At 38.9% G+C, this 26504-nt stretch overlaps 1 protein-coding gene across 14 annotated transcripts in view; it reads right to left on the bottom strand.

The window, feature by feature from the left end:
• The window catches only part of MPDZ (multiple PDZ domain crumbs cell polarity complex component), a 97977-nt gene that overhangs the window by 58525 nt on the left and 12948 nt on the right, over positions 1-26504 (bottom strand). For all 14 annotated transcript variants that reach the window (XM_030003719.2, XM_030003722.2, XM_030003728.2 and 11 more), the window contains exons 4-16: positions 21142-21363; positions 20048-20187; positions 17778-17991; positions 15713-15841; positions 14279-14482; positions 10599-10713; positions 8100-8188; positions 6235-6430; positions 4803-4892; positions 3191-3270; positions 2329-2475; positions 1536-1703; positions 375-560 (exon numbers count right to left, since the gene is read on the bottom strand). In XM_030003719.2, coding sequence (XP_029859579.1) covers positions 375-560; positions 1536-1703; positions 2329-2475; positions 3191-3270; positions 4803-4892; positions 6235-6430; positions 8100-8188; positions 10599-10713; positions 14279-14482; positions 15713-15841; positions 17778-17991; positions 20048-20187; positions 21142-21363 — 1980 coding nt within the window. The remainder of the gene's footprint in view (positions 1-374; positions 561-1535; positions 1704-2328; positions 2476-3190; positions 3271-4802; positions 4893-6234; positions 6431-8099; positions 8189-10598; positions 10714-14278; positions 14483-15712; positions 15842-17777; positions 17992-20047; positions 20188-21141; positions 21364-26504) is intronic.

Here is a 26504-nt window from a genome sequence, read left to right as displayed (position 1 = left end):
AAAAAAAAATAAAAAAAGAAGTGATGTGCAATTGCTCACCACCTGCTGACTGACGCCTAAGCAGCGATGCACCCCTCCTGGCTAACTCCCCCCAGTTTACATACTGAGCATGACAATCTGTGGTATGGAATATCCCTTTGGCTAGTTAGGGTCAGTTGTCCTGGCCATGCTCCCTCCCAGCTTCTTGTACACCCGCTTGTTCGCAGAGCATGGGAAACTGAAAAATCTTTAACTTAGGATAAGCACTACTTCGCAACAACTAAAACATCAGTGTGTTAATCAACACTGTTCTCACACTAAATCCAAAGCATGCTGTACCAGCTACTAAGAAGAAAATTACCTCTATCCCAGCTGAAACCAGGACAAGAAGTTACCTGGTAGTCCAATATGCTAAATCCAAGTCCCATACTCCCTTTCTCCAGCTCAATGTGCTGTACTTCTGTTTCCCACATCGCCAAAGACGAGCTTTGCACCTCTTCCATACTCTGACCCTCATCAGCTATTTCCAAAGCTGTTCCCTCCGTGTCCGAAGAGCCAATGAATCCAAGTTCTATGTGAGCCTGAGAAAAACAGTGAATAAAATGTATATGTTTGTGAATCTGCAGAGACAAAACTCTGTTCATAAAGAATAAGATAAAAACTAAGTGATATGTCTCTATAACGCAAGGAAAGTGCAAGTACTCAGAGTTAAGAAACAAGTCTGACAAATCTAGCACAGAGTTCACATATACTTGTAACAAAATAGCTAGGCTGCAAGTATATGAAAGTACTCACTGGAAAAAAGTAATTACAAAATGGAATTTCTGTCAAACTAAAAACTTCATAAAACTTAATTAGTACATGTATTCAAATATACAGGAAATATCTGTTATTAAATGGTATGTCTAAAAATATGCCTTGATCTAAACATAGTAGCACTGACAGGAGTCAGAACATTTACAATAAGAAAACACACACACATACATACACACACATATACATTCTTCATTTGGTTTCATAGAAAAGCTTAGCAACTATAAGCTGAATTTGATGCCTTGCCCAGAACTCAGAATTAACTGTGTCTCTTTTCATATAAATGCTATTGCCTTGTATACTATTACTGCATGTTTAGCACATCAGGCTGCCCAGAGCCTAGCACTTAGAGTGACAGAAATGTGTCTGCCAGTGAATGCACAAGCAGTGCTGCACAACACAAACTCAGACAGCAAAGTTCAAAACCAGATAAAGTATATTCAGATTGTAAAGAACACACAGTTCAGTTTGCCATACCTCCACAGCCCACCTGCAGAACAGAAATTAAGTACTTGGGTAAGACAGACCTGCGTCCCAGAATATTTCTGCCCATGACCTACCAGGATTGACAGCTTCTGGTGGCTTAAAATACAGCTGATGAACACCATTTATTTCCCTTTTTCTATTTACCTGGTTCCAAGTCCTAAAATATTAAGAAGTATTTCTAATCTTGTACAAGAACTTTATATTTTTTTTCTCAAGGAAACGGTCATTTTCTCAGTAATTTTTTTAAGACAAAATACCTTTTCTGTGAGCTGAACCTCAGATAGACTTAGACTCTCCAGTGCTTCTGGGTGAGTGATGGGGGGAGCTACCGGACGACAGCACACCATTGTCACCTTAATAGGCAGTTCCTTCAAGATATTGACCACATCCTTGTGGTTTTCTCCAAGCAAAGAGATCTCATTCACCTCAATAAATAAAGAATACAGTGTTTAGAAGTACACAGTGTTTAGAAGTACAATGAACTAAAATGGCTAAAAAAACCCGCAATTCACTAATCACCTGATTTAAAAAAAAAAAACCAACACGCTGATGGACATTGTCAACCCTTAACTTCTACTCAATTTGGTGTTCAGAATCAGCACCAAGGTAAGTTTTGAACTGAATGGTCTCATAAATTGCATGACACTACCCTACAAACACCACATACTCTGTCACTTCACGTTTCTGGCATTCATGTGAGCCAAATTCATATTTTAATTCTAAGAAAATTATTTAGAAAAGTAAAACAGGTGTTCAGTCTCTTCACCATGTAGAGATATTCCTATTAAATCTTAACGCTTTTGCTAGATATTCTTTTTGGTGACCTTGAACTGTATCTGAAAAATCAGCTATCAGCTGAGAATGTATGTAAGCATATGCATTCACATAAATATGTGTAAGTACACATGAAGTGACTGCTCAAGCACTTCTGGTGACAGCTAGTATGCATTTAAATATGCTGCATTCCCGAAGTCATAACCTGTGAGAAGCAAGTCACTGCTCAAAAATCTTACTGAATGCAGACTAAGATAAAGTACTATTTTTTCTTACTTCCAGCAGCTCATCTCCACTGAACAGCTTGCCGCTTCGTCCAACTGGCCCCTCCGGTAAGATAGATCTGATGAAATGATGTCCCACTGTAGCTTCAAGGCTTATCCCTAACCCACTGCTTTCGCTAAATTTGTTAACTACAGCCACCTAAAATAAGATTAAGAAATGGTTACTTTTGACATATTTACAGCTGTAACTGTTACTTTCTGTTTTAATTTACATACAATGAGGTGAATATTCCAGAAGTGAGAAACCAGAAATATTGTCATGTGTAATGCGGACAGTCAGGTAAAAACCAAAACTTTGACCACATACCACTTCAGCATGAACAAGTGGAAGCTCTATATGATAATAATATATCTAATAATATATACTTTCGCAGCAACTACAAGTCTGGCATATAATTTTGAAATAAAGTCCTAAACTCAGATACTGCTTTTCAACCCTATCTACGGTAAACGTCCTATGCTTTATTTAGATCATTACATCAAACAATTCATTCAGTATGCAGAATGGGTAGGATGTTTCAAATTCTGGCTAATAAAGGGTGCTTTGAAGTTCACCTTAAATACTATTTTTCCTCTAATACGCATTTATCCTCTTGAAGCTAGGAAATCTGTAAAACAATATTCATAGGTACAGAAACCTCAGAAGCCTGTGATTATTTTGCTAAAATCAATACAGAAATATATGTATCTATATTCAAAACTTAAAATAAAAGAATCTCAACAGATTAAGGAGCATATGTATGATCTTTACAAATAAAGAAACAAATAAAATACGGACATATTTCTATCTGTAAGCAACATAATAGGTGGACAGATCAAAGGGCATTTAATAATAGTAATCAAAGTTTACCTACCACTATTTCATAATTTGAGCCCATAATCCTCTGCCACTTTGCTTTCGTAGCTTCTGCTTCTGTGGTAGTTAGCTGGAAATCTGAAAGTTATGTCTGAGATTACTGGGACAAAAAATAAAATGTCCTGTCTATTCCTATAACTGATTAAGCATATGGACCATGCAAGACTACACAATCATTCCCATGATGCCAGAACTCTCCTAAATCTGACTAAAAACTTGGCATGTTTTGTCTCAGCAGGCTTGGGTTTATCAGAGGAAAAACTTGCCAAATAGTATTAGATCCCACCCTCGCAAAACTCTGTATTTTGAAAGACACGAAGTTCAGTCAAAAAGTTTGGTGTGCACAGCTGAGAAGAAAGAACATATATTTAAACTAGCCTCAGTGCTGAGTGAATTTAATGCAACTCTACAAGATAATGGGCACAAAACAAATAAAAAAGTTACATGCATGCCCCTGGCATTTGTTAAACCCCATTGTATGTGGGCTGATCAGATTGATTCAGGGGGATGGCTGAAATACTTACATATGTGATACTGCATACTGATCTTTTGGACAGTGCCTGCATTTTAGAGAGAGTGTCCAAGTAAAGTTTTCAAACAGAATCTGGAGGTTTTGTACTTTCAAAATTACGAGCACCACTGTAAAAGATTTTTTTGAAACTGTAGGCCCTAGAGGGCAGTGAGAGAACACAAGTCCTAGCTCATTTTTTTTTTTTTTTTTTTTTTTTTTTTTGTTAGATTCACATACATGCACAGATACAATTACTAAAAAGAAAGCCAGGTGTTGTGTGGCATTCAAACATGACAATACTTTCCCTAAAGCAGAGACCTTGCAGTATCTGAAGGAAAAGTGTTAGAAAGAAATTCTTCAGCTATCCAAGCTAATGGAAAGTATGAGTTATGAAAAGATACGTATTCCAGAACTCATATGGGTGATGCTTTTCAGTTCCCCTCTAGCTCTGGAAGCAGGAAAATGTTAGAAAACACATCAAGTGCTGTCTCAATATGGAAAATGTATCATCACATAGGACTTCTGAAAAGCAGCACAGTGCCCTAACAGTTCAAGAGGGAAAGGAAAATACTCTTTAGAAAATAAGAATTTCTACCAAGAATATGGGAAAAGTCAGAGCATACCAGTGCACCAGACTGAATTTCAAACATTATCAGAGAAGACATATTGAAATGAATGCAAGCTCAGGAATTTGTGAAAAGGAGGTTTATCAGAAGAGGTAGAAGTCCTGGAACTGCAGCTGGGCAGCTGCAGGCAGTTGGAAAGATAAGGCATGTTGGGGAATGAGGACGGAAAAAGTTTAATACACAACCAGACTAAAAAGAGTGGAAATACAAAACTAGACTAAAAAGAGGGCTGAGCATGTAGGAAAACCAGACTGCTTCACGTGACATCTTTGACATAATTATTTTCAGACACATACAGTAGTCAATGATCTTACAGCACTCAAGAGTACATGCTGACATGTATGATTACTTTCACTTTCTAGCTGTACCTCAGCTACACAGCACACAGGAGATGGAAAGGCACACAACACCTGATCTTTGTGTAAGCACACCCAAGTGCATTTTCACAGAATAAAATATTAAACGTTGAGAACCTGTTTCCTGGTGTTTCATGTCCTCTCCAGTATTTACCACACTGGCACTGCATGGCAGTGATGGGGATCCCTGTTCTGTTTCACTGTTATCTGGAAAAAGAAGAAGCCTTTTCAGATATTTTATGTGTTGTAATATTCATCAGGCTCACAGGCATGCCTCAGGGCACTGACTCTCTCTTCCAATGGACTTCAGAGGATCCATATTTGGCAAATGGAATCTGGCATGAGAGGCCTAGAACAAATGCCACATTTTAAAGACATATTGTATTCTGTTAATGCTTTGCCTTCTCTGGTGAATTCTTCAATGAAACAAGAAAAAAAAAGCACAACTATCAGTAGCTGCATCTCTATGATTGAAAGAAAAGTTACTGGAAAACATATAAATATAACATTCTTTAGCACTCTTGCATTATCTTCCCCCCCCACCCCCCTTCCTCTTCTTTCCTTTGTGCAATTCAGGAAGCTGATGCTGAAAAACGAAAATGCTACAGACTTGGAGACCTGCATACCTTACAGACTCTTCACCTGTAGAAAGCCTCACCTACCAGAGAGTTCTGTTAGGTATGTTTCTGGCTGTCAGCTATATTGAACACTTCTAGGCTGGAGAAACAGTAATTTCTGAGCATCTCCTCTGTCTTTTTTGCTAGAAGTGGGAATGAAAGGATGCCATACAGATAACATACTACTGAGTCTTTCAAAATCTTGTGCGAGGTGGGGATTACACCTCAGTCTATGAGTTCTGATACACTTCTGCTGACATCAACCTATAACACAAATAGCTCACAAAAATCTGTTTGTGCATCCAGCCTCTGTGCAGATATTCTGTTCAAACACACGGACTTTCAAGATTTGGCACATGTTTTTCAAGATGTGCACAGTGCAAGAGTAAGCTTCACTGATCTCATCTCATCAGCAGCAAAATTAATAATGGTCATTGGCTTCTGAATGTTGTACACGTATATAGTTAATGCCCTATCAGATTATTAATAACCTCTAGATATAGGCCGCTCCTCTCATACCTCGAGCTTGTGACACTGATACGCAAGAGTGAAAGGAACTGAGACTTGCTTTTGCTCGTTGTGGAGGCTATCTCTTTGCTTGCTCTTGAATGCAGCTCTCACCCTTGAGCACAAATAAAACATTCACTGCCTCCTTACCATTTGAAGATTTGCAGGATCAAAGTCTTGAAGGAATTCAGCCAGCAGTGCAATGCAGCGCAGAGCTTTCAACACTCACTTTGAAAATGTAGCAAATAATACCACTGTGTCTAAAAGATTAATCAAACCATAGTAGACTAAATTCTCGCCTCATGTACAACAGCTCTGCCATCAGTAATAGCTACCCGGAATGAATCTGGCCCATTTTATTTCCAGTTTGCAATTGAGAAGAAAAATGTTCAAGCCAACTTTAAAGCAAAGCCAGTTTTAATTACCTTTGGCTGTGCTACTATCCATTGTTTGGAACAGTAAGTCCTTTTCAACAGCAGCACTGAAGTCCTCCGGGGGCTGAATATGATTTTCCTGCTTAAGCCCTCTTCTGATCAAAGTGAGCCGAACCGTTTGTCCCGTGTGCCGCAAAACGTCAACTGCTTGCTGGTTAGTAAAACCCTGAAGATTTGTTCCATCCACCTGCAGGATTAAGCAGCTTTTCAGCCCACAAGACATCACCCAGAAAAAAAAGATGTCCAGGGCAAAATAATATGGTGAGCTCTCAGCACCTGCTAGCCTGAGCACAAAGCAAGTGCAGGGACAAGAACAAAAACCTGGACGACTTAACGACACTGGATACACTAAACACTTTCACTGGAGTACCCCACAGCTAGGTAAAAACCAGCAAAGTGGGGAGAAGTGCTTTGGGTGCCCACCACAGTGGGGCCAGGCAGATCTGCTCTGTGAGGTGGTAGAGGATGCAGCACACCCTCTGCAGGGCACATTGCGCAGCCTGCCTGCTCAACCACTTCAGCCACCCCCACCTCCGAGGAGAAAACACTGGGTGAATAAACCAACACAGCCATGGCTGGGAGAGCTGCGGAGGGAAGGGTGAGGACAGACATACATCCACAGAGCACAGCTGTTCTGAGGCCAAGTAACCTCAGACGCGGTGAAGTCTACTACTACCATGAAGTCCAATTTCCCAATCAAACACTGTCCCAGCCAGCCAGATGTTACTCTGGTCCATCATTTTAATATTTTAAAGAAAAGATTTTGGCCTCTTCTGTCTGAAGCTACCCTGTTATCTCATTAACTCAGGTTTTTCTTCTGAAACTCAAGACTTTGGCATTGCTCAATTTCATCCCATTATCCCTAGTACACACCACTTTTTGTTCTCCTTCTCCCTGCAAACTCCGTATTATTCTATTCTTTCTCCATCTGACCCCTCAGGCCCTTCAATTTCTGAAATATTTCCAACAATACTATATTCCTTGACTCCTGTAGTTGTTTCAGTCTATCTATACAACACACGTATTCCATTATTTTAATTCCTCCTGCATGAAGAATGACTCTCCCCGGACCCTTAATCATTTTGTTGTCCTTCTCTGAACTTCTTCCAGCTCTGGTGCTCTTCTAAATATAAAGTAATTAAGAATGAGCTGGGGTTATTTAATTTTTCCTCCACATTTAAGCAAACAATATTTTATAAATGTTTATTATTCTTTTGTCTGAGGTCACTCGAATCTTTTCCTCCTTCTACATCTGCAGTAGAAGAAGAAATCAAACTTTGGAATAATCAATTTTAGCAATTTGTACTCAACATTTAAATCATTATAAAAAACAGATATACTTCCACATACAAGCATGCAGGCACATTTGTACTTGGAGAGAGACCATAACTTGTTCTTAGTGCTGCCTTCACACAAATGCAAGGACAGATCTATGACAGCCACAAAAATGTGGTTCTTACATTCGTGACCTGATTTTCACCACACAACTAACATTTTATGCATGAAAATATTTTCTTCTTTCTCTGAGCATCTAAAATTTTAATGATATACTTTAAAAAAACATTTTGAAAACAGTTGCTTAATTTGAATCAAACTTTGAAACTTTGCCTTTATTAAGCAGTCTCAAAGCTCCTACTGATAAGATACACACATACAATACAGATTTTCTTAAGAAACACAGGTTACACGCAGGCAGCATAATCAGAAAGATAATGTGATTGAATACTCAGTCAAAAAAAGTCACCATTTCAACACCAATCCTAAATGTTTTAAACAAGTACTACATGAGGACATCTTTAAAACTTACAGTAGAGTTTTGCGGATAAGTCATCTCATTTCTTTCTGTGTTTACTTACAACTATAATTTGATCTCCCACGTGGATTCTGCCATCATGTTCAACAGCACTGCCTTTTGTAATGCTTTTCACAAAGATACCCGAAGGTTCTGGGATGAAGAAAGAGAGAAAATTAAATTAACTAATTTATTAAGAAACAATTTAAATAATGCAACAATCTCCAACTAATGCCACCAGCCAAAAGGAGAAAAAGAAAGAAAACACAATCTCCAGGTAAGATATGGAAAGAGTCATCAAGAAAGTATATGCTTAAGTAAAACATGTAATTATTTTCCTAAAGAATAAGCCTGATTAATATCAGCTTGCATTGGACCAGATTTCATTCAAAATCTTACAATGCCAAATTCCCAATTCTTGCTGCAAAAGAAGAAATATTCTAACTGATTTTGATCTAAATGTTGAAACCAACATTGACAAAAAACATCTCTCTGGCTCTTGGTCAGATTTAAAACTGCAGGTCAAAAAATTCAGTTTGAGTACACTAACCTGGTAAATTCTCTATTTTCTAGGTACTTAATAACTGCTGAAGAAAATGCATGCTTGGATAACCAAACACAGAAAATTATAAGCAAGCAGGACTACAACTTACTTTTGAACCAGCTTTTAACTTATAGCTGTAAGTCAGTATTTGATCCAATAAAAACAAAAAGAAAGACAGAAAAGAAAAAAAAAAATCCAAACTCCAAAACAGAACCATTTTAGACAGTTACTGATTTTGAATCAGAAGGAAAAGTAATATATATAAAACACCTACATGAGGGACATTTTACAAAAAGAAATCTGTTTCAGGAAAAACACACGGGAATTTGAAACAACTTCAACACTTTAGTAAAGTGAAAATCTATGGAGCTCCTACATGCACACTTTGCATAGTATATGTGAAACTGAGAAAAATACTAGCATGAACTGGCATGAAATCAGGACCGAGGGTCACAGGCCTGTACCACTGGTATCAGAAATCTTAACAGAACTTAGTTTCTCTCAACAAAAGATCTAACTGTAAATGAATACATTTGATGGGAAAATAATCCATTACAAAATGGGGTTTAACAGCTATCAAGACACCCCAGTGCCTTTGCAGACCTGAAACTCACCTTTTACTGGGCCTCAATATGACAAAAGTTAGCAGGAAGGAGGGCTACATCTGTTTTGCTCTAATGACTATATTCAGTTTAGGAAGAATAAGACTACAAATATATTTAAGTCACAGTATCAACAATTCTTTTCCGTTTTTTCTTTATTTGTTGTTTTCTCAGGTTTTGTGAATAATTGAATGGCTGGTCTTACTACCTTCCAAGTGGTTTTATATCCTGTAACAGCTGTATGGTAACATGACGAGTTGCTATTTGTCATTCATGAAAGATTCAGCCACAGATCTTGTTGTCCAGTAGTTTTACTGCTGCTTCTCTGACAGCAAAGTTGTTCTTTAACTAAGTGCTAAGTCACAAAATTAAGTGAGATGCCCAATTAGTTCCTAAGGCAAGAATAGTTTCTAATGCAGTTACATGCAGCATGATAATTTAAAATCAAAGACTGGTGATACCCCAACACTAAATCAGTTAAAATATACTATCAGATCTATCATGTGTTCTACAATTTAATTTGCCTTTTGAAGATTCAACTGGAAGCTGCTAAAGAGTGGACTTACACAAACTGTGACCACCCTATCCTATCAAACAGATAGTTAAAATTTAGTCCAGCTTCTGAAAGCCAACAAATTACATCTATAAACCGCTAATAACGTGGGATATTTCTATCCATACATTTTTCTAACAATATATACATAGGTAAAAGTCAAACCAACAGCTCTTTGAGAAGTTTTACAACACATTCAACAACTGTCCCTTCCTAGCAGTATTGCATTTGCCAAATTCCCCCTAGGGAGGGCTAACAGAGTTTTGGACAATTTTTCTGAAAAATGTAGTGGAAATTACGAAGTAAAAATACACAACTGTACATGAACACTGTTGCACTTATTTATTTAAACAAACATTTATTGGCTGCAACAGCCCAGAGGTCAACATTTATTCTCTCCAGAAGTCACTAAGGCATTCTTGATCTGCCAGCAGTACACTACACATTGTTTTTAAAATAGTAACAATACCTCCTAAAACTACTCAGAATAGTAATGTATTATCTTGCAATAGCCTTTTAAAAATGAAAATGTAATTTAAAAAGCCCAGCTAGTTCTAACAAAAATGGCTCAATCTATTTTAGAATTCTTTTGCAAAAACATGTAAGCACAAGCTTTAGCCAAGAGTAAATACAAAAATTTAAAAATGCTGAGGTGGGATTTTATAATAAAACTGTTTGCTTCTAATTTGAATGTCCTTCTCACAAGAGGAACGCAACTCCTTCTTCTTTACAAACTTTAAAAAGATTTTAGATAGTCAAGGTGGGTTTTAGAGATGCTATACCAAAACTAAAATTAAGTCTTTGATGCACATACACCACAGCATGCAACAGATTGTATAGTAAACTGCAGGAATCAATCATTACCTGACGTTTTGTCTCCAATGTAACCAGCAATAGTTATTCCTAATCCCTGGTTGTTTTTAGTGAGTTCAACATTAAATTTCTCCCCATCTTCACAGCTACCAACAGAAGCATCTGCCTAATAAGGAAAGTGTGATTAGAAAGGAAGCTTTTTTTTCTTTAAAGATCCACCACATTCTTTGATGTCATTAACATGTAAAATTAGACACAAATGTAAAAAAGTACGTACCAACTTTGCTTCTGCTCTTATTTGGTGTTCAGCAGAGAAACAGATGTAGGTAACATTCCTCACTGTAAAGCAATGCATATCATGCCCTCCCCACCACACCACCCCTGGGATATTACCCTCTAACCTTTAAAATAATAATTTGATGACTAAAATGACTGGTGAAATTTGTACAAATTAAACAATGAGGCTCTTGCACAGTGAGTTACACAAACCATGCTTAAAAGTTAGACTATGTAGCTTGCTGCCCTTCTGGGACCTCCTCAGAACCAGCTTTAGACTGCTGTGTTATTAAAAAGAAGAAAAAAAACCCCACACTATATTTTGCATTCTTTTTGTTTAAATTCCTCTTCAATAACTGTAGCTATTTTTTTCCTATGCATGCCAAGTTTAAAACATAATAAAAGCTATTACTAATGAGGCAATCACATTTCTTATTTTGAAAAACTTAAGAATTCTGTTTTAAAAAGCAGCAATTATACTTCCAGCTAATTAAAAAATTACAATCTCTGCTAATGTCTACTACAACCCTCTGAATTTCAATAACAAAGAATTTTTGGGGTAATGAATTCATTTCTTTATTGTTAATGAATATATATTACATATTAAAATCTCATTTCAACAATATTGCTTTTGTATTAAAAGAAAAAAACTTACAAAACTTCATTTCAACTTCAAAAAAATTTTTTTTTAAATTTTTCATCTTTCAGTGGTCTAAAGCAGATAGTTACTAGCCACTTCCACAGCTGATATGTAACATTATATGATTACATATACAAGGCTTCAATTTCATTGTATTTATATGGACATCAATATTTATGCAAATATTTAAAATGGGAATTCACAGATATAGTACAAATCTATCAAGATCCTGCTATACTCCTATTTTATTCTGTCTCTTCTGCATGACAAATAGCAGCTAGTATTTTTTAAAGTGCCAATATCGCGAACAGGCAGATACTAACTAAACTCAGTTTAACTAGATGAGTATGCATGTGCCAAAAAAAAGACAACTTCAGGAGAGCTATGATGCTACTTGCCAAAAGGGAATCTGACTTCAGTTCTTTATCTGAACGACTCCACCCAAAACCACAATCAAACACAGAAAAATAAATTTCTACTGCTTTAACTACATCTCTGCTTAATAATTCAGGATTATTTTGGCCACGGGTAATGCCACTAAAAAACAGCTCCAATTTCTATAACCTCATGAATTTTTACAGGATAGACATCTACAGGGGACATGATGAAAAGTGCCCGTTTTGGAAAGCTATTCTGCTCTCACTAATAACTTCAAGAGCATCATGAAGTCTTCACCCACCCTGTATTTGTCAGAAGAAATTAACAAACCAAACTGCTTCCACCATCATCTTCACTCCAGACCCAAATTAATGAGGCTTGCAGCACCATTAACTGGGTGCTCCCTCCAAGAACAAGACTTCATGCAGGCAGCAGTTTCAAAATAGCCTGCCTCCTGCCAGGAGAGATGCACCAGGAACGAGGTATTGAAAAGGATGGCAAAAAGTTAAATTTTGCCACTTGGCAGCTTTGAGCTATTTCCTCGGTACTAGAAATCCTATACATCCTGCAGCTGCAGATATGGTCTTCAACACTGCAAAATATAACCTCAGAAAGCCAAATACTGAAGAAATATACACAGATGAAATTATCAAATTCGGCTTCTCTTTTGAGACTGCTGCTTTTCAGATGAGTAATATTCGGGCTAAACACTGATCCCTTTATCTAAAATACAGCCAAATACAGCACTCTGAGTGCTGTAGAGACACAGAAGTACCAGTCTGTTTCTCCTCCTAGATGCTCAGAAGACTCCATGTCAAGATTAACTTTCTTTGCCTTATAGCCACAAAAAAGATGATGAATATACGTTTGTTTTCCACAGGTACCACTACAATCGACAGAGGCAAAATAACAGTAATCACGCAAAAATTACTAAGGCTTTTTTTCTTCCAAAGTGACCTATCTGAAATGTAATTTGTAATTGGAAAGAAAATATCTAGGAAAACAACAGGAAAAATTAAAACAAGAAATTCTTTGTAAGGCATAAATTCTATCTAGTTGTAGGCTCAAAAACAAACACCTTTTTCTTCCGTCATTTACTTACTCTACGTATTCACATTTAAATGTATCTGGTCATAACTGTATGTGACAAAACATTACTGTTCCTGTCTCCCATGAAACCAGCCTTTGCTGCAAACATGTAAATGACCTATTTTGTAGAGGTTTTGAGCTGACAGGACACGATAATATTTACAGCATTTTTTAAGTGGCTGACAGTTGTAGAGGAGTAACAGCACAGAGAGTACATTCATCAGCAGGGGAATAAGGGTAGCAGCTGGCTGACTTTTTTTGGAAGATGTCTAGCAAATGAGCAATGCCAGGTAATATAGGAAAGAAGCAGCATCTGTGTGCTGGTTGGCACAGGAAGGAATTGTCTGATGGATAGCTGCAATGATATGGAAATAAGAAATGTTCCTGGGAGGAGAAGGACAGGCAGGCAGAGAAATACTACACAGCCAGCTTGCTCTGTCTGAAGAAAAGACTGCATGGCTTCAGTTGTTCCGAATGTATTACTGCAGAATCACAAGCAACCCCGAACCAGACGTTATTCAGATCATACTTAGGGAGCTCCTAAGCCTTGATCCCAAAAGGCTTCAAGCATATAGTTCCTTGCATTGTGGGCTCATGACATTTAAATTCTCCCAGACTGTCAGCTGAGAACACTGCTACTGGGAAAGAAAATCCTGGCTTTTCAGAACATAAGCGTGAAAGACATTGTTGTGGTTTAACCCCAGCCAGCAACTAAGCACCACACAGCCACTCACTCACTCCCCCCCCACCCAGTGGGGGAAGACAATCAGAAGGAAAAAGGTAAAACTCGTGGGCTGAGATAAGAACAGTTTAATAGAACAGAAAGGAATAAAATAATAATGATATTAATAACAATAATAAAATGACAATAATAATTAAAGGATCGGAATATACAAAACAAGTGATGCCCAATGCAATTGCTCACCACTCACCATCTGATGCCCAGTTAGTCCCCGAGCAGCAATCCCCCCCAGGCCAACTCCCCCCCAGTTTATATACTAGGCATGATGTCACGTGGTATAGAATATTCCTTTCGCCAGTTTGGGTCAGCTGTCCCGGCTGTGTTCCCTCCCAGCTTCTTGTGCCCCTCCAGCCTTCTTGCTGGCTGGGCATGAGAAGCTGAAAAATCCTTGACTTAATATAAAAACTACTTAGCAACAACTGAAAACATCAGCGTGTTATCAACATTCTTCTCATACTGAATCCAAAACATAACACTGTACCAGCTACTAGAAAGAAAATTAACTCTATCCCAGCTGAAACCAGGAGAGACATTCAAATAGCAGCTGAAAGAAAAGGAAGTTTGAAGTAAGTTTGCTGTGAGTTAAGTATATTCACTGTTGCTTACCTGTTTCTCTGGTGTGGAGGTGGGTACCGGTGTACCTGGAGGGACTGCTGGTGGAGGTAGCTCCTCAACAGGACCTCTTGCAATCACCAGTTTCACTCGATTTCCACACTGCCTCAGAACTTGTGCCACCTGCTCACTGCTCATTCCAGCTAGGTCCGTATCACCAATTTTCAAAATGTGGTCTCCACTACACAATCTCCCATGCTGGAGGAAGAATGATGAAAAAAATCTACTAACATCCTGCCATTTTTCCCACGTATCATACAATTACAAAAAGACCACCCAGCTTTAGTCACTTTTAAGACATATGAATCAGGTGACTTTTTTGGGTGCCAAGTCAATAACCTGATAACATGGAGAAGAAAAGTAGGTTGCCTAACGGCACACTAATTTTACTAGAAATTTCCCCAGAAATATCCAGGACATTCTTTTTCAAGCAATCAGTCACCCCAGCACAGAAAAAAAAGCTTATAGTTATGGCTACTACCTACTGGTATTTAACAACTGCATGGAGATTACAGAACTTCAGGTTTCATTTCCAAACACACTTCCAAAAGACAGCATACAAACGTATATTCAGGTTTGCACTTCTGTTTAAAAACTGGCCCTCAGGATTAACTGTGACTTCAAAATAAAATACTTTTCTCCCTTACTGTGATCCAGTTATTTATATTGCTTTCCACTGGTTTACTCTCCTAATGATTTACCTTTAATGAATAAAAAAGCTCCACATGAATTTAGCCCATATGAAGAGTACTTAGAGAGACAGGTCTGTAAAAGGAACCCATCTACCTGCTCATGGAAAGAGTGCAGCAGTAAACCCTATCCATGCATCTCCAGGCCCTGTTATCAGGCCACCACTTCTGTGGTTGGAAGACTGACCAGTCTCTGTGTCTATTCAATCCTTGACCATCACTAACACAGCCCCAGATACTTGTCCAATGGAGAAGCTAGAAATGAGCTATTATCACCAAATGCAGTTCACATGACCAATTCAGGCAGAAGCAGAGCCCATATCCTGAAGCAGACACATGAAGGCACACGCCTGCTCCAAGCTTCAGTTAAGCCCAGTAGATAGAAGCAGATGCTTTTCTTAGCTGTCAGGGCAAAGCAAGCAAGTGTTTGGTGTGTGTCCCCACCCCTGGATTACAACCAGTACATTCATGAAAGAATCAGGAGTCTAAATGCATCTACACCAAACACGTATAATCTAAACAGGTTTGAAAATGTGATTTAGAGCCGAATGCAGCTTTTGCATTCAAACGCACAGATCCGCTGCACTAAACACACCTTTACTGAGGATAAATTTCACCACTTGCTCTCTCTTTTTTACACTTATGAGGAAAAAAGCTACCACTAAGTAGCATGATTATAAAAGTAAAGAGTAACTCTACACCTTACTGAACAGTAAACAGAAAAATAAGTTGAATTTACCTGATCAGCCACCCCTCCTGGGAGGATGGTTTTAACAATCACTCCAGTTGTCTTTCCTCCCACTATCCCAAATCCCAGCCCTGAGCCATCGTTTACCAACTCTATGGTCTCCACGTGCTGCCAGTGAACCTAAAAGGAATAAATATAAGCTTGCAAATGATTAAAATAAGGACACATGTATTAAAACTGGCAAAATATTTTCTCTTATTTCTTGGGTATGTTTTTGAACAAAGGAAGGTGGGAGGAAGGTGGAAACATGGGCCTTTTCTAACAATTACTATTAGGTATAAGATTACATAATATTTAAGCAATAAATTGCTCATTCCGTAACAGTTGGAATTTCTCTGGTACAAACCAGAGCTGGGTAGTGGGTCAGACCTTTCAAGAACTTGCAGAATGAATTTAAGAAGCAACCTACCACTGTCCACCTCCATGCCCCATTTCGGTCAGTGAGAAAAATACTGCTGGTAGGAAATCTCACAGGACTGTAAATTAAAATCTTCAGGTAAGTGCATGTTCACATCGGCTATTGTAACAAAGCACAACAGGAAGCGTAAACCCAATTCAGATGTTAAGGCTGAAAGCAGCACCAGTATCACGAGGTAGGCATTAGCAGAACTGCCCCCTGTGTAATGAACAGGTTTCTGGGTTGTCTGATGTCAGCACTGGAAAGAAGTAGCTCTGATGGCAGGCCTCCTGTTCTGACAGGAGCAAAACTCCCCTGAAAGAAAGGCGAACGCTAGCTCGCTCACATGTGGCGGTACTGAAGGGACGACTGGAAGCTCCTGATGTTGTTTCTCCTGAAGAACAATCCACACCGTAAACTCATCTGAAATTTAAAACCGCAGCTCGTCCTCCACCAACTAGGTGGAGAAAACAAGCAGTTATTCTGGAATAATCAAGGTACTGCAAATTCAAAGCCCTGTAGTACCTGTTTGGGAATCTGCAGTCTTAACATTAATCAATGATGATCAAGCAAAGCCTGAAGGAAAAAGAATGGCTCTAGATAAGCTGCCTTCCCCCAGCATTTGAAAGTGAAGGGGACACAAGAACTGGGAAAGGCATGCATAAAAAAACCAGAGGGAGTTGTAGCAGGTTTGAAAGGAACATTTTTTGAAGCAAGGGAAGCTGTTCGGAGAATATGGAGGCAACCACACAGAGAAAGAAGTGTGTCTGTCACAAGAACACTGGAAGAGAGCAGGCCTCTCCTATGTGCTGACAGGAAACGTTAAGCCAATCAGCCAACAGAAGAAAAGAATAATTCTGAAATTTCTTCACTAAAGGTCTTATGCTAATGATTAAAATAAACACTAAAATAGCTGCTTTTGCCAGACTGATTGCTCTGTATACTTCTGATTATCGACTACCTTAAAGAACAGCCACAGATGCCTGAACAGAGAAACCTACAGAAACTGAAGATAGGCCGTTTCATACCAGGCCATTACATGAATAAGATACCAGGAAGAGAAAGTGCAGTTAATATCCCCATATTTCTGAGCTATGTTCTCTACACCTAGATGTGCAAAAGCTTTCAAAGAAAAGGAAATGTAGCAGAGCTGTTTTATGGGGGTCCTAAAGCATGTCCCTACACATGGCATTTTGATGGCTCTCTCTTGGTGAGAGACTTGAGTCTCACCGCTAACAGACAACAGAGAAACAAACAGAGAAGCACCCATCCAGCTGGTGGTGCAGATCAGATTGCAATGCCTCAAAAATTTGTTTGCCCAAGCAGAAGGCGAAGAGGAAAAAAGATCCCATTTACTGCTACCTCAAAATAAAGCTTCATATAGTAAGGTAAACATGCTGTATTTGCATTGGTGGATACAGAGAATTTGGCAGACGGGAAGAAGGAATACGTCCAAGATCAAGATGCCCCCCCCCAGCAACCTTGAATGTTTTCTACTCTTTGCATAGGAAAATGTACAACAAAGATAAACGGAAGAAAAAACTCAACAACTGTGAAAGAAATGTACATACAAGTTACAAAAAAAAGTCTCAAAATCCTAGATGCAGTAAACGCATACATGGCCAGAACTGAATACACAGATGTTTGGTGTATACTCACCGGGTTGGAATGGGCTGAAACCGTGCTAGCAGCAGATGGAGACCGGGAAACTACAGGACTGATGAGCTGAGGGAAAGTGCCCCTGGCCACAACTAGCTGGACATTATCTTTTGCTTTCTGTAGGATGCTGATAGCCTGTTGATGTGTAATTGTCTGATCAAGGGCTTGTCCGTTAATAGCAAGGATTTGATCTGCTTCCTTCAGCTTTCCATCTCTGTCATGTATGGGTAAACGGGGAAGGGGGACGACAAAATAAACAAACAAGAAAAACCAAAGAAGTGTTGCCACAGAAATTGCAGTATTTTGACAATTTTCCAGTATTTTTAATAACCTGTTCTCTATTCCCCCCACTTTTTAATCTCTCCCTGCAGTTTTCCTGAAAGGAGCTGATGCGGCACCCTGGTGATCGCTTCCTTTGAAGCTAATCCCACTGCCACTCTCCCCTGGCTACTACCCCCTAGCTAGCTTTCTTCTCCCTGGACCCCCATGCGAGACTAAGCATGTTAGATCTCAGTCGCTCCCAACTATAGCCTGGGAACTTATGTTTATTCTTGACTTTGAGTCTCTTGCTTAACAGACCAAGTGCTCCACTTTGTTCAGTGCGCCCACTCTGAATATTCATCAAACCATGGAGTGGAACACACTTTCATCAAGATGTTATGGAAACAAATTTTGTTTTGCACAAAACCAGGGAAAAAAAAAAAAAAAAGAAAAAAAGAATGGGAGGCAGAGAGAGAAACAGGAAAACAATGATAAAACAGATCTCTTTTAAAGGAGTGGAAAAAAAGCCCTTAACAAATTAAAAAATAACTCTTCACTTTCTGACAAAAGGAAGCACTACTGTAAAATTACATACTGAGCCCCTCCCCAGATCTACTTCAAAGGAAGTGTATGAAGCCTACACAAATGAGTTACCCTCTGCCTCCTCCACTGCTTCTATTGCTTCTGCAACAAACCAGCAAAAACTCTGGAATCTTGTCTTTGACATCCCAAAGTGGCAATGCTTTGAAAACAAAGGGCAGCAACAAAAACAAGGATCCCTATTACACCAGCTTTTGTGAGTACCTACAGTGTAGAAGCCAAGGTACTCGACAGCATGCAGGAAAAACACTATTTAGCTTCAACCCATAATATTTCAATTGTGAATTTGAACTGTTTTTCAGAGTGCTCTTGAAGACTTATTACGGCCAGGGCCTTTCTGATTTATGAGCCCTGTAGCAGTTGTTGAATGTTTCTCTTCTCATCAGTGAATCGGGCAGGCCCTGATTCAGTAAAGATAGGTCTCAACTCCATGGAATAAGAGAAGTAAAAGCAAAGACCTCTTGAAGGGGAAAAGGGGGGAAAAAAAAAAAAAAAAAAGATAGTAGAATTTAGGCAGATTAAAAAATAATGTAATGACATAAAGCATGCCACTTTTCGTAACTGATTTAACTCTGTAGGCCACACTCTGCCCTCTGTTAAAAGGACAGTGTTCAGACCACAAATCATCAGAACACTTCTCCCTAGAGCACAGTGAGAAATAGCACCGAGATGACTTAGCCGCCTCACACAACATACAGAGCACACCACGAAGCAGCTCTGGCCAGGATCCTGATCAGCAAATCCACAAACAGTGATACACCCCACCAGACTGCAGTGAACCAGTGCTGCTGCCATTCACCACTGAGTTCATTTGCTCCCTCAGGCTGTTCTTACAGCAGAAATCAATTTCTCTCAGTGCTACTTGTGGAATCAGGACTAGAGTCTCAAACAAACTTTCAGCAAGCTATCATTATTGCTGAGTTTCTGGTAATACCAGCTGAACATCTCTTTTTAAGAGTCCAACAACTTTAGATCAAGCCTTGCGTGCGGGGTTTCACACCTGCTCAGTGCGACCCTACCTAACAAACAACCCTGCTAGTTACAAGCAATTGGTTTTGGACCAAATTTTTTGGGGGTCCATTCAAGGATGGCAAAATCTGTATTTCAGCTTTAAAAGCCATGACACAGAACAGTAATCTCCCCATTTTCCCTGTTAGAAAGGAGATATCATGAACAAACCACAGAGAAACTACATCTGTAGTTTCTAGAAATTCAGAACAGATCATATGCTGCCCTGTTCCAACGTTACATAAATTGTAGTGATAAGTAATTTTAAATCTGCTATGACGTATGGCTTAGAACACGAGAGAAACATGCCCTTGTACCACAAAAACAACAGCAGTAACACAAGTAAATTGCAGTGTCATGTTAACACTTGGCACAGTAAAATATTCCAGTAGTGCTCTTACCTATGTGCAACACTTCCCTCCTGGATTTCTTGCACAAATATTCCTAGTTCTCCCCTGTTTTCACTCTTGAGTCCCACAACACTGAAGCCCAGACCACCACTTAAAGGTTTAATAAGCTCAATGGTCTCAACAAGACGACCCTGTTCAGTGGAAGAAAAAAAAGGGTACAAATGTTAAAAATGTTAAATAGCAGCATTAATGAATGTGGTAAACAACTTGGAAATGAGTTTCTAATTTGACGGCTACAGCTGGACAAGGCTATACCAGCTAATAACTGAAACATAGTTGTTCACTTCCAATTTCTTGCTATCATACAGAAAAGTGACAATATTAAAGATTTGAGACATAAAGATTATTACAGTCCAGAAGAGAAAATCAGGAAACAACAACTAAATATACAGAGTTTAGGCTTAGTAGTGACTAAACTAGGATGTATGTGTGTATAAAATTTTAGAGGGTACAGGCCAACTCTCAAGCAGAACTAGAAAAAGGACGAATTTCAGAAAGAGGAAAAAAGTAGGACCGTGCAAAAGGCTCTCCAGGAGAACAGCAGGAGACTTCCCCTATCTGGCTCTATTACAGGTTAATTAGAAAAATGCTAGAATATATGCCTGGCCATTCTCAGCTCCATTCACTGAAGGGACTCATACACCATTTCTGCCTACCACAGGAAAGCAGTAAGACTAAAGAACAATGCGTAGCAAGGCCAAAAAGGAATTTTCCATCTTATTTCCAATCAAGTCACAGAACTAGCTTTCATTAGTTATGCATACAAGAGCATGCTCTGACAAAGCATTTCCCTCATGCACAGCACGGCAGTCCTACAATGAGCATGGAAATATAATGGCATGCTGATCTGTGAAAGGCATACTGCCCAGCCAAGGACAATAACTCAGCAGTGACAATGTCAAGGCTACTTTTCCAACTGTTTTCTCATTTACCAATTGTTCCTCAAATGAATGGTTTTGTTTTACATAGCAAGTGAGCTCTGGTTTGCTTAATAACTCAAATTGCTTTTAAATAAACATACATGTATTTTCATCTTCTACATAATCAGTGATCCACATTTCATGGTTACCAGATGACATGCCTACCTGGGACATATTTCTGATCAGCTGCTCAAAGTCATCACTAGAAGACTTCCCATTAACCTGAGGAGTAATGGATCTCATCGATGCTTCTAGCACATTAGCTGGGCTGCCATTCTGGTGAGCCAACAAATATGGCTCATTATGTGGAAAGGACCCCACGTTCACACCATGATGGAGAAGCTGAGGGAATTCACCAGTGGAATGTACAGAAGGTGTTATATTTACCTGTAAAAGATTGATGGTGACACAGATTTATAGGCACAGCAGAAACCTCCTCCTTACTCAAAAGCATCATGATAGGCCAATTGCTTGTTAAAAAAATCTGAAATCCCAACTTGCAATTTTAAAAAGACATCTTAAAAACAAAAATTATCTTTGATATTTATTATTGAAGTTGTGAATTATCTGCATAAAACATGAAAGAAACTGATGAAAATAATCTAAAATTCTTTTCCATACTTTGCTTAAAATTCTTTTGATTGTATCAGCATAGCAGCTTGAAGTACTCCAACACACTGGTAGAGGTAAGCAAGTATGAACAAGATTTCTCTACAGGACCAGTATTTTTTAAATTGGATTTACCAATTATTTTACAAGAAAATTAAAACAAAAAGCATGTGTATTTTGATGAAAAAAAGAAAGAAACCTCACCAGCTACATAGGAAACAAATTTCACTGGTCAGGGTTTCTGCATCACTATGCATTACAGCTGCCAACGTGACTCTCTACATATGCTAGAATTAAATAGAGAATTACTGAACAAGTCTTAAAATTACCAGGCTGATCTAAAAAACACAGTCATACCTTTACACAGACAGCCTTGCCAATACAATTCTGTCAGAGCAGAAAAGAAAATAAGAAAATTCTCCGCTTTGCCCAGCCATAGTAAATTACCTATTTTCAAGCAGGTGTCTGCCAACTAATCTAATGAATGGCTGGTGGTGGTATAAAGCTCAGGTGAAGCAGGAGCCTTCATTTGGCTGCTGTCCCACTTGCCTGTTGACTGTCCACAGGCACTGTTTTACTCCACATCGATGTGGTTCGTACTTGCCTGGCACACTAACCACAATTTAGGACGATATTGCAGCAGAATACTTTTCATAGTTGTACAGTGCAAATTTTCTAGCATTCTGCACCACAATACAAAAGACTGGGATTCCCCTTCCTTGAAGCCTTATTTTTAAACTTCAAGTATCAACAAAAAATTTCAAAATGTTAAATGTATTCTAAAATGTCTACTGCACCAGTCTCAACTGTTTAAGCATGCTACTTCCATTAAGTTTATCATATCATTCTCCCAACAGTTCAGTCATTAAAAGGTCAGTATTGTTCTCCACACAATTCTTTCTCATCTGGGTGCTGTAGGAAAATACAATAGAACAAACATCATTTGTTGAACACCTTATGTGCCTGGGAAGACCCTCAAGTTACAGAAAAGATATCACAAGACAGCAGTGGAAAGAAAAGTCCTCAACAGCACTTAGCCTGCTCTGCCATAAAAAACTGGAAAGAGGGAAGACGGGATGTTTGCAACTCAGTGATTTCCATCACACAGCGATTATGTTCTGCTGTCCGTATTTGTGAGGAATCACTTGGGTTATGTTTCAAACAAATCATAATGCCCAAAATGTGCACACATGCACTTTCTTCAATCACATATAGTCATTTCAGCAAGCCTGTAAGGCACAGGTAGATAAGCCTTGTTTCACAGTTCATTGCATGTAACAACACCCAGAGACATAATCAAATTCTGCCGTTCCATGAATGCAAGATTTCCCCTTACATTATATGTATGGATTTGAAACTAATAAAGTCTATGCCATACTGCATTTCTTATCTGCATGAGTCCATATGATAGGTTAATTCACTTCCACCTTCCCAATGTCATCCATTTCAATGTATAAAAGCGTATCACTGAACTTGGTCAATTAACATGCTTCATTTCTTGTTCTCCTCCACCTTCAAATCTTCTTATACTTTCTGCTGTCACATTCCTTCCCGCAAAAAATTGTCATGGGTCAAATTACTATTCCTAAAAGTATCTAACACCACTGTAATTAGCCAGTCTTGCACTGCTTCTATTTAAAAACATTTTACATTTCCACAGCAAGACAAGGCTGCCTAATAGCATATGAGATGCAAACCCAAACTACTTCTCAAGGCCATACTATATGGGTCTGATATCACAAATGTTAGTAAGTCATGGATATATGTTCATTTTCTAAATTGCAGTGTTCATAGTAGAAAACAGCACTCAACTGCTCTTCCAGCTGAAGGTTACCATCCTCAGAGCTTGCTTGGTGAAAGGAGTCACTGAAGAACTCACCAACTGCTCAGGTAAAGCCAGCAGGGTTAGATTAAACAAGCAACAGCATAATATGAGCAAAACCTACTGATTTTGCCCAATGTAGATTACTGAGAGCTCACATAACCTCTACGGTGCAGCCTTTGGAGCGGTAACCTCAAACTAAGTAGGCAAGCCTCACCAGCTGAGAGTGGTAATGACGCCAGTGAATCTGATTAAACCTGGAGAAAAATATATGAAATGCCTTCAATTTCATTTAGCACCATTCTAAGCACAGCATTACTCTGTCTTGGGACCCTTTTAATGTGGCAGGAGCTTCCTGAGGTTTTGTCCTTTGGAATGGCAGAAGGGGAAGGGTCACTGATATTACTGATAGTCCTATACAACTCAACCATGCATGAATTCCCTGCTTTGACTGGAGTGTGCAGTCATCTTCTAAGACAAAAAGGGGCAAAGAAGGAAAATTCCACAATAATGCTAAGAGCAAAATTTGAGACTATATACAGAAAGCTAGAACCTCTTTTGCTTTACAAAGAAAGAGCCATGCAGGCAAAAAAAAGAACAGTAACAGACTTTTAAGGCACAGAAACTGACTAGCTAAGGAACCCTTGCTGTGCCCATCCCACTGTCTACTTCCCTTCTACCTTCCCTCATGAATTTCACTGAAGTTTTTTCCATGTTACCACACAGCGTGCAGGCTGCTGAAACAGAGACAATCCCAGTCTGTGAAACCTCTCTCTGGATAAAAAGTCAATGTCTCTTCCTGTATCCAGAACACTCCTTTACACAGAAATGTGTAGGGAGCAAGTTGCAACACTGGAAAAATGACGTAATGCACACAAAAAAGATCAAGCAAGCCACAGTAATCCTAAGACACCACATTTTTTGAATAGTATGAATGATACAAATGGTGTTTATATCATGATATTGTTTTCCTTTAATATACACTTCCCTGTATGTACAAACAGCAAAGAAAAAAAATGAAGCTATACATCAAAAATAAGAGGTTGTTGAGTATGACACATTGCCCTTATGCTAAATTGTATTGTATGCCTTCTCTGAATCTAAAATACTTCTTGTGCCACTCAATATCCCATACAGCACAACCTTCAGTATGCAGAGGAGTTCTGTGCCCATCCTGTGCTATGTTCTACATATGTTCTGCTAGTACTGTTCAACAGAAGATTGCTTTATGCAGCTCATTGACTGTAATGTTCAAACAGCAGGCTAGCCATGACAGGCACATTAACTTCCACCTGAACATGTGCCCAGTATCGCCATTTTCTTCTGTAGGTAAGTTTGAAGGAGTTCTTCAATTAAGATACGACAGCCTCCTTAGGGATTTACGAGCTTCTCTCTGGTAGAAAACTCACACATCCCCATGCTAAAATAGAAGTAGCACCAGGCTGATTCATATTTTAGTTTTACATTGTATGTTTTCATAGACCAAATCCTGTTCAAATTGGCGATATAGTGCCCACCTTCTCACTCTGACATTTCATCCCTTCTGCATACTTGTATGAGCTGGGACACTACTGCAAACATACAGGAATTGACTGATCACTCCCATTCCTTCTGCCTTCCAAACCAGAAGATCGAAGTTGTTCATGTTTTTCTAAGACATTTTGCATAACTAATTAATGCTATTATTCTGAAGACAATGGATAGTTTTTATTTGCATGATGGTTGAAACACCACTGAAAAGGAGTGCTGCATACTATATACAGCAGGAAAAGGCAAAAATGACCCTCCAATCCACACTGGTTTAACTAGAACTTTAAAAAGCTTCACCTCAAATCTTCAGTACAACTGTGATTACAGCACAGCTACAATGCAGTATCAACCACCACCTCTTCAATAGCAATTGATAGCAACACCTCATTTTCATCACACCTTTTTTAAACAAACACAGCTACACGTTCAGTGGAGGATGTGCTTAACACGGGAAGCCTACCTCACATAAAGTGGCTTCTGACTTGTGAAACTCCAAGAAAAAAACAAAACTCTAAGAAAAATGTCAAATTGTTAACAGAATAAAGTTTTGTGTATGTGTGTGTGCAAAAAACTTAAATTTCAGAACGTCTCCTCTCCTGAAACACACATGCACACTTACACTTAAAAAATATTTGTTTTATAATGACATTTATAATGATCCTAAAGGTAGAAGTTCAGAATCCCCAGACAAATTACAAGCAGAAATGGGACGACCACTCTCTTCCCTGTCGTCCCCCTCCCCAAAATACAGGCTTACAGCATGTAAAAGTTGAGAAGAACTGGTTTATATTCTTGCTAACCACAGAAGTATAGGTCATTCCAGGGGGCACAATAAACCACAAGTGGAAATCTCAAGAAGATGATGCTCTTGTGGTTGCATGAAATATTTTTCATAACACATAAATTGCACTACTTTGCAGTAATAAAATCACCATAATTCCATCAAGAAGTAGCTTTATAGCACTGTGATTGTGTAAGTACCGTATGAAAGAATATTGCTTTGTTTTATAATTTGGCTTATGCTAATTTTCCTTGATTGGCTTTCTCCTTACTGTATGTAACATCTGCAATGTGGACATAATTTGGCATAAGACAAAAAGAAAAATTCACAAATACCACTGAGTATGATAAAACTTACGTTATAGTTGCACAGATGGACACTAAATGCAATCAAATAGTGCTTATATGCAGTTGCCTAAAATATGTTTTTAACAAAAAGGGAGCTACTCAAGCCATGTCTGCAGTGTATCAATACTTAAAGCAATGTAATCAGCATTGCTAGGTCTCAACCTGAATAAGAATAAATTCTCGGTGTTTCTGCACTCCAGCCATTGAGCCCCGGCCCTTGGAGACCCCAAGAAGCACAGGGCAGTACTTCAGCTGACTGCAAGCATCCTGAGTGGCAAAAAGGTCAGCTGCAGCAGCGACCGCACTTGAAGTGACATAGCGCAAGCCATCCGCCATGTGAGCCCTGCAGGGAGCCAGCAGCGAGGACAGCACTGCCCAGTGCCCTGCCCTGCCCTGCCCGGCATTCCCCCCAGGCACGCTGCCTGTGCCACAGCGAAAG

This window comes from Aquila chrysaetos, chromosome Z (assembly GCF_900496995.4).
Source record: "Aquila chrysaetos chrysaetos chromosome Z, bAquChr1.4, whole genome shotgun sequence".
Taxonomy (NCBI): Eukaryota; Metazoa; Chordata; class Aves; order Accipitriformes; family Accipitridae; genus Aquila; species Aquila chrysaetos.
This window is presented reverse-complemented; position numbering and strand designations above follow the sequence as displayed.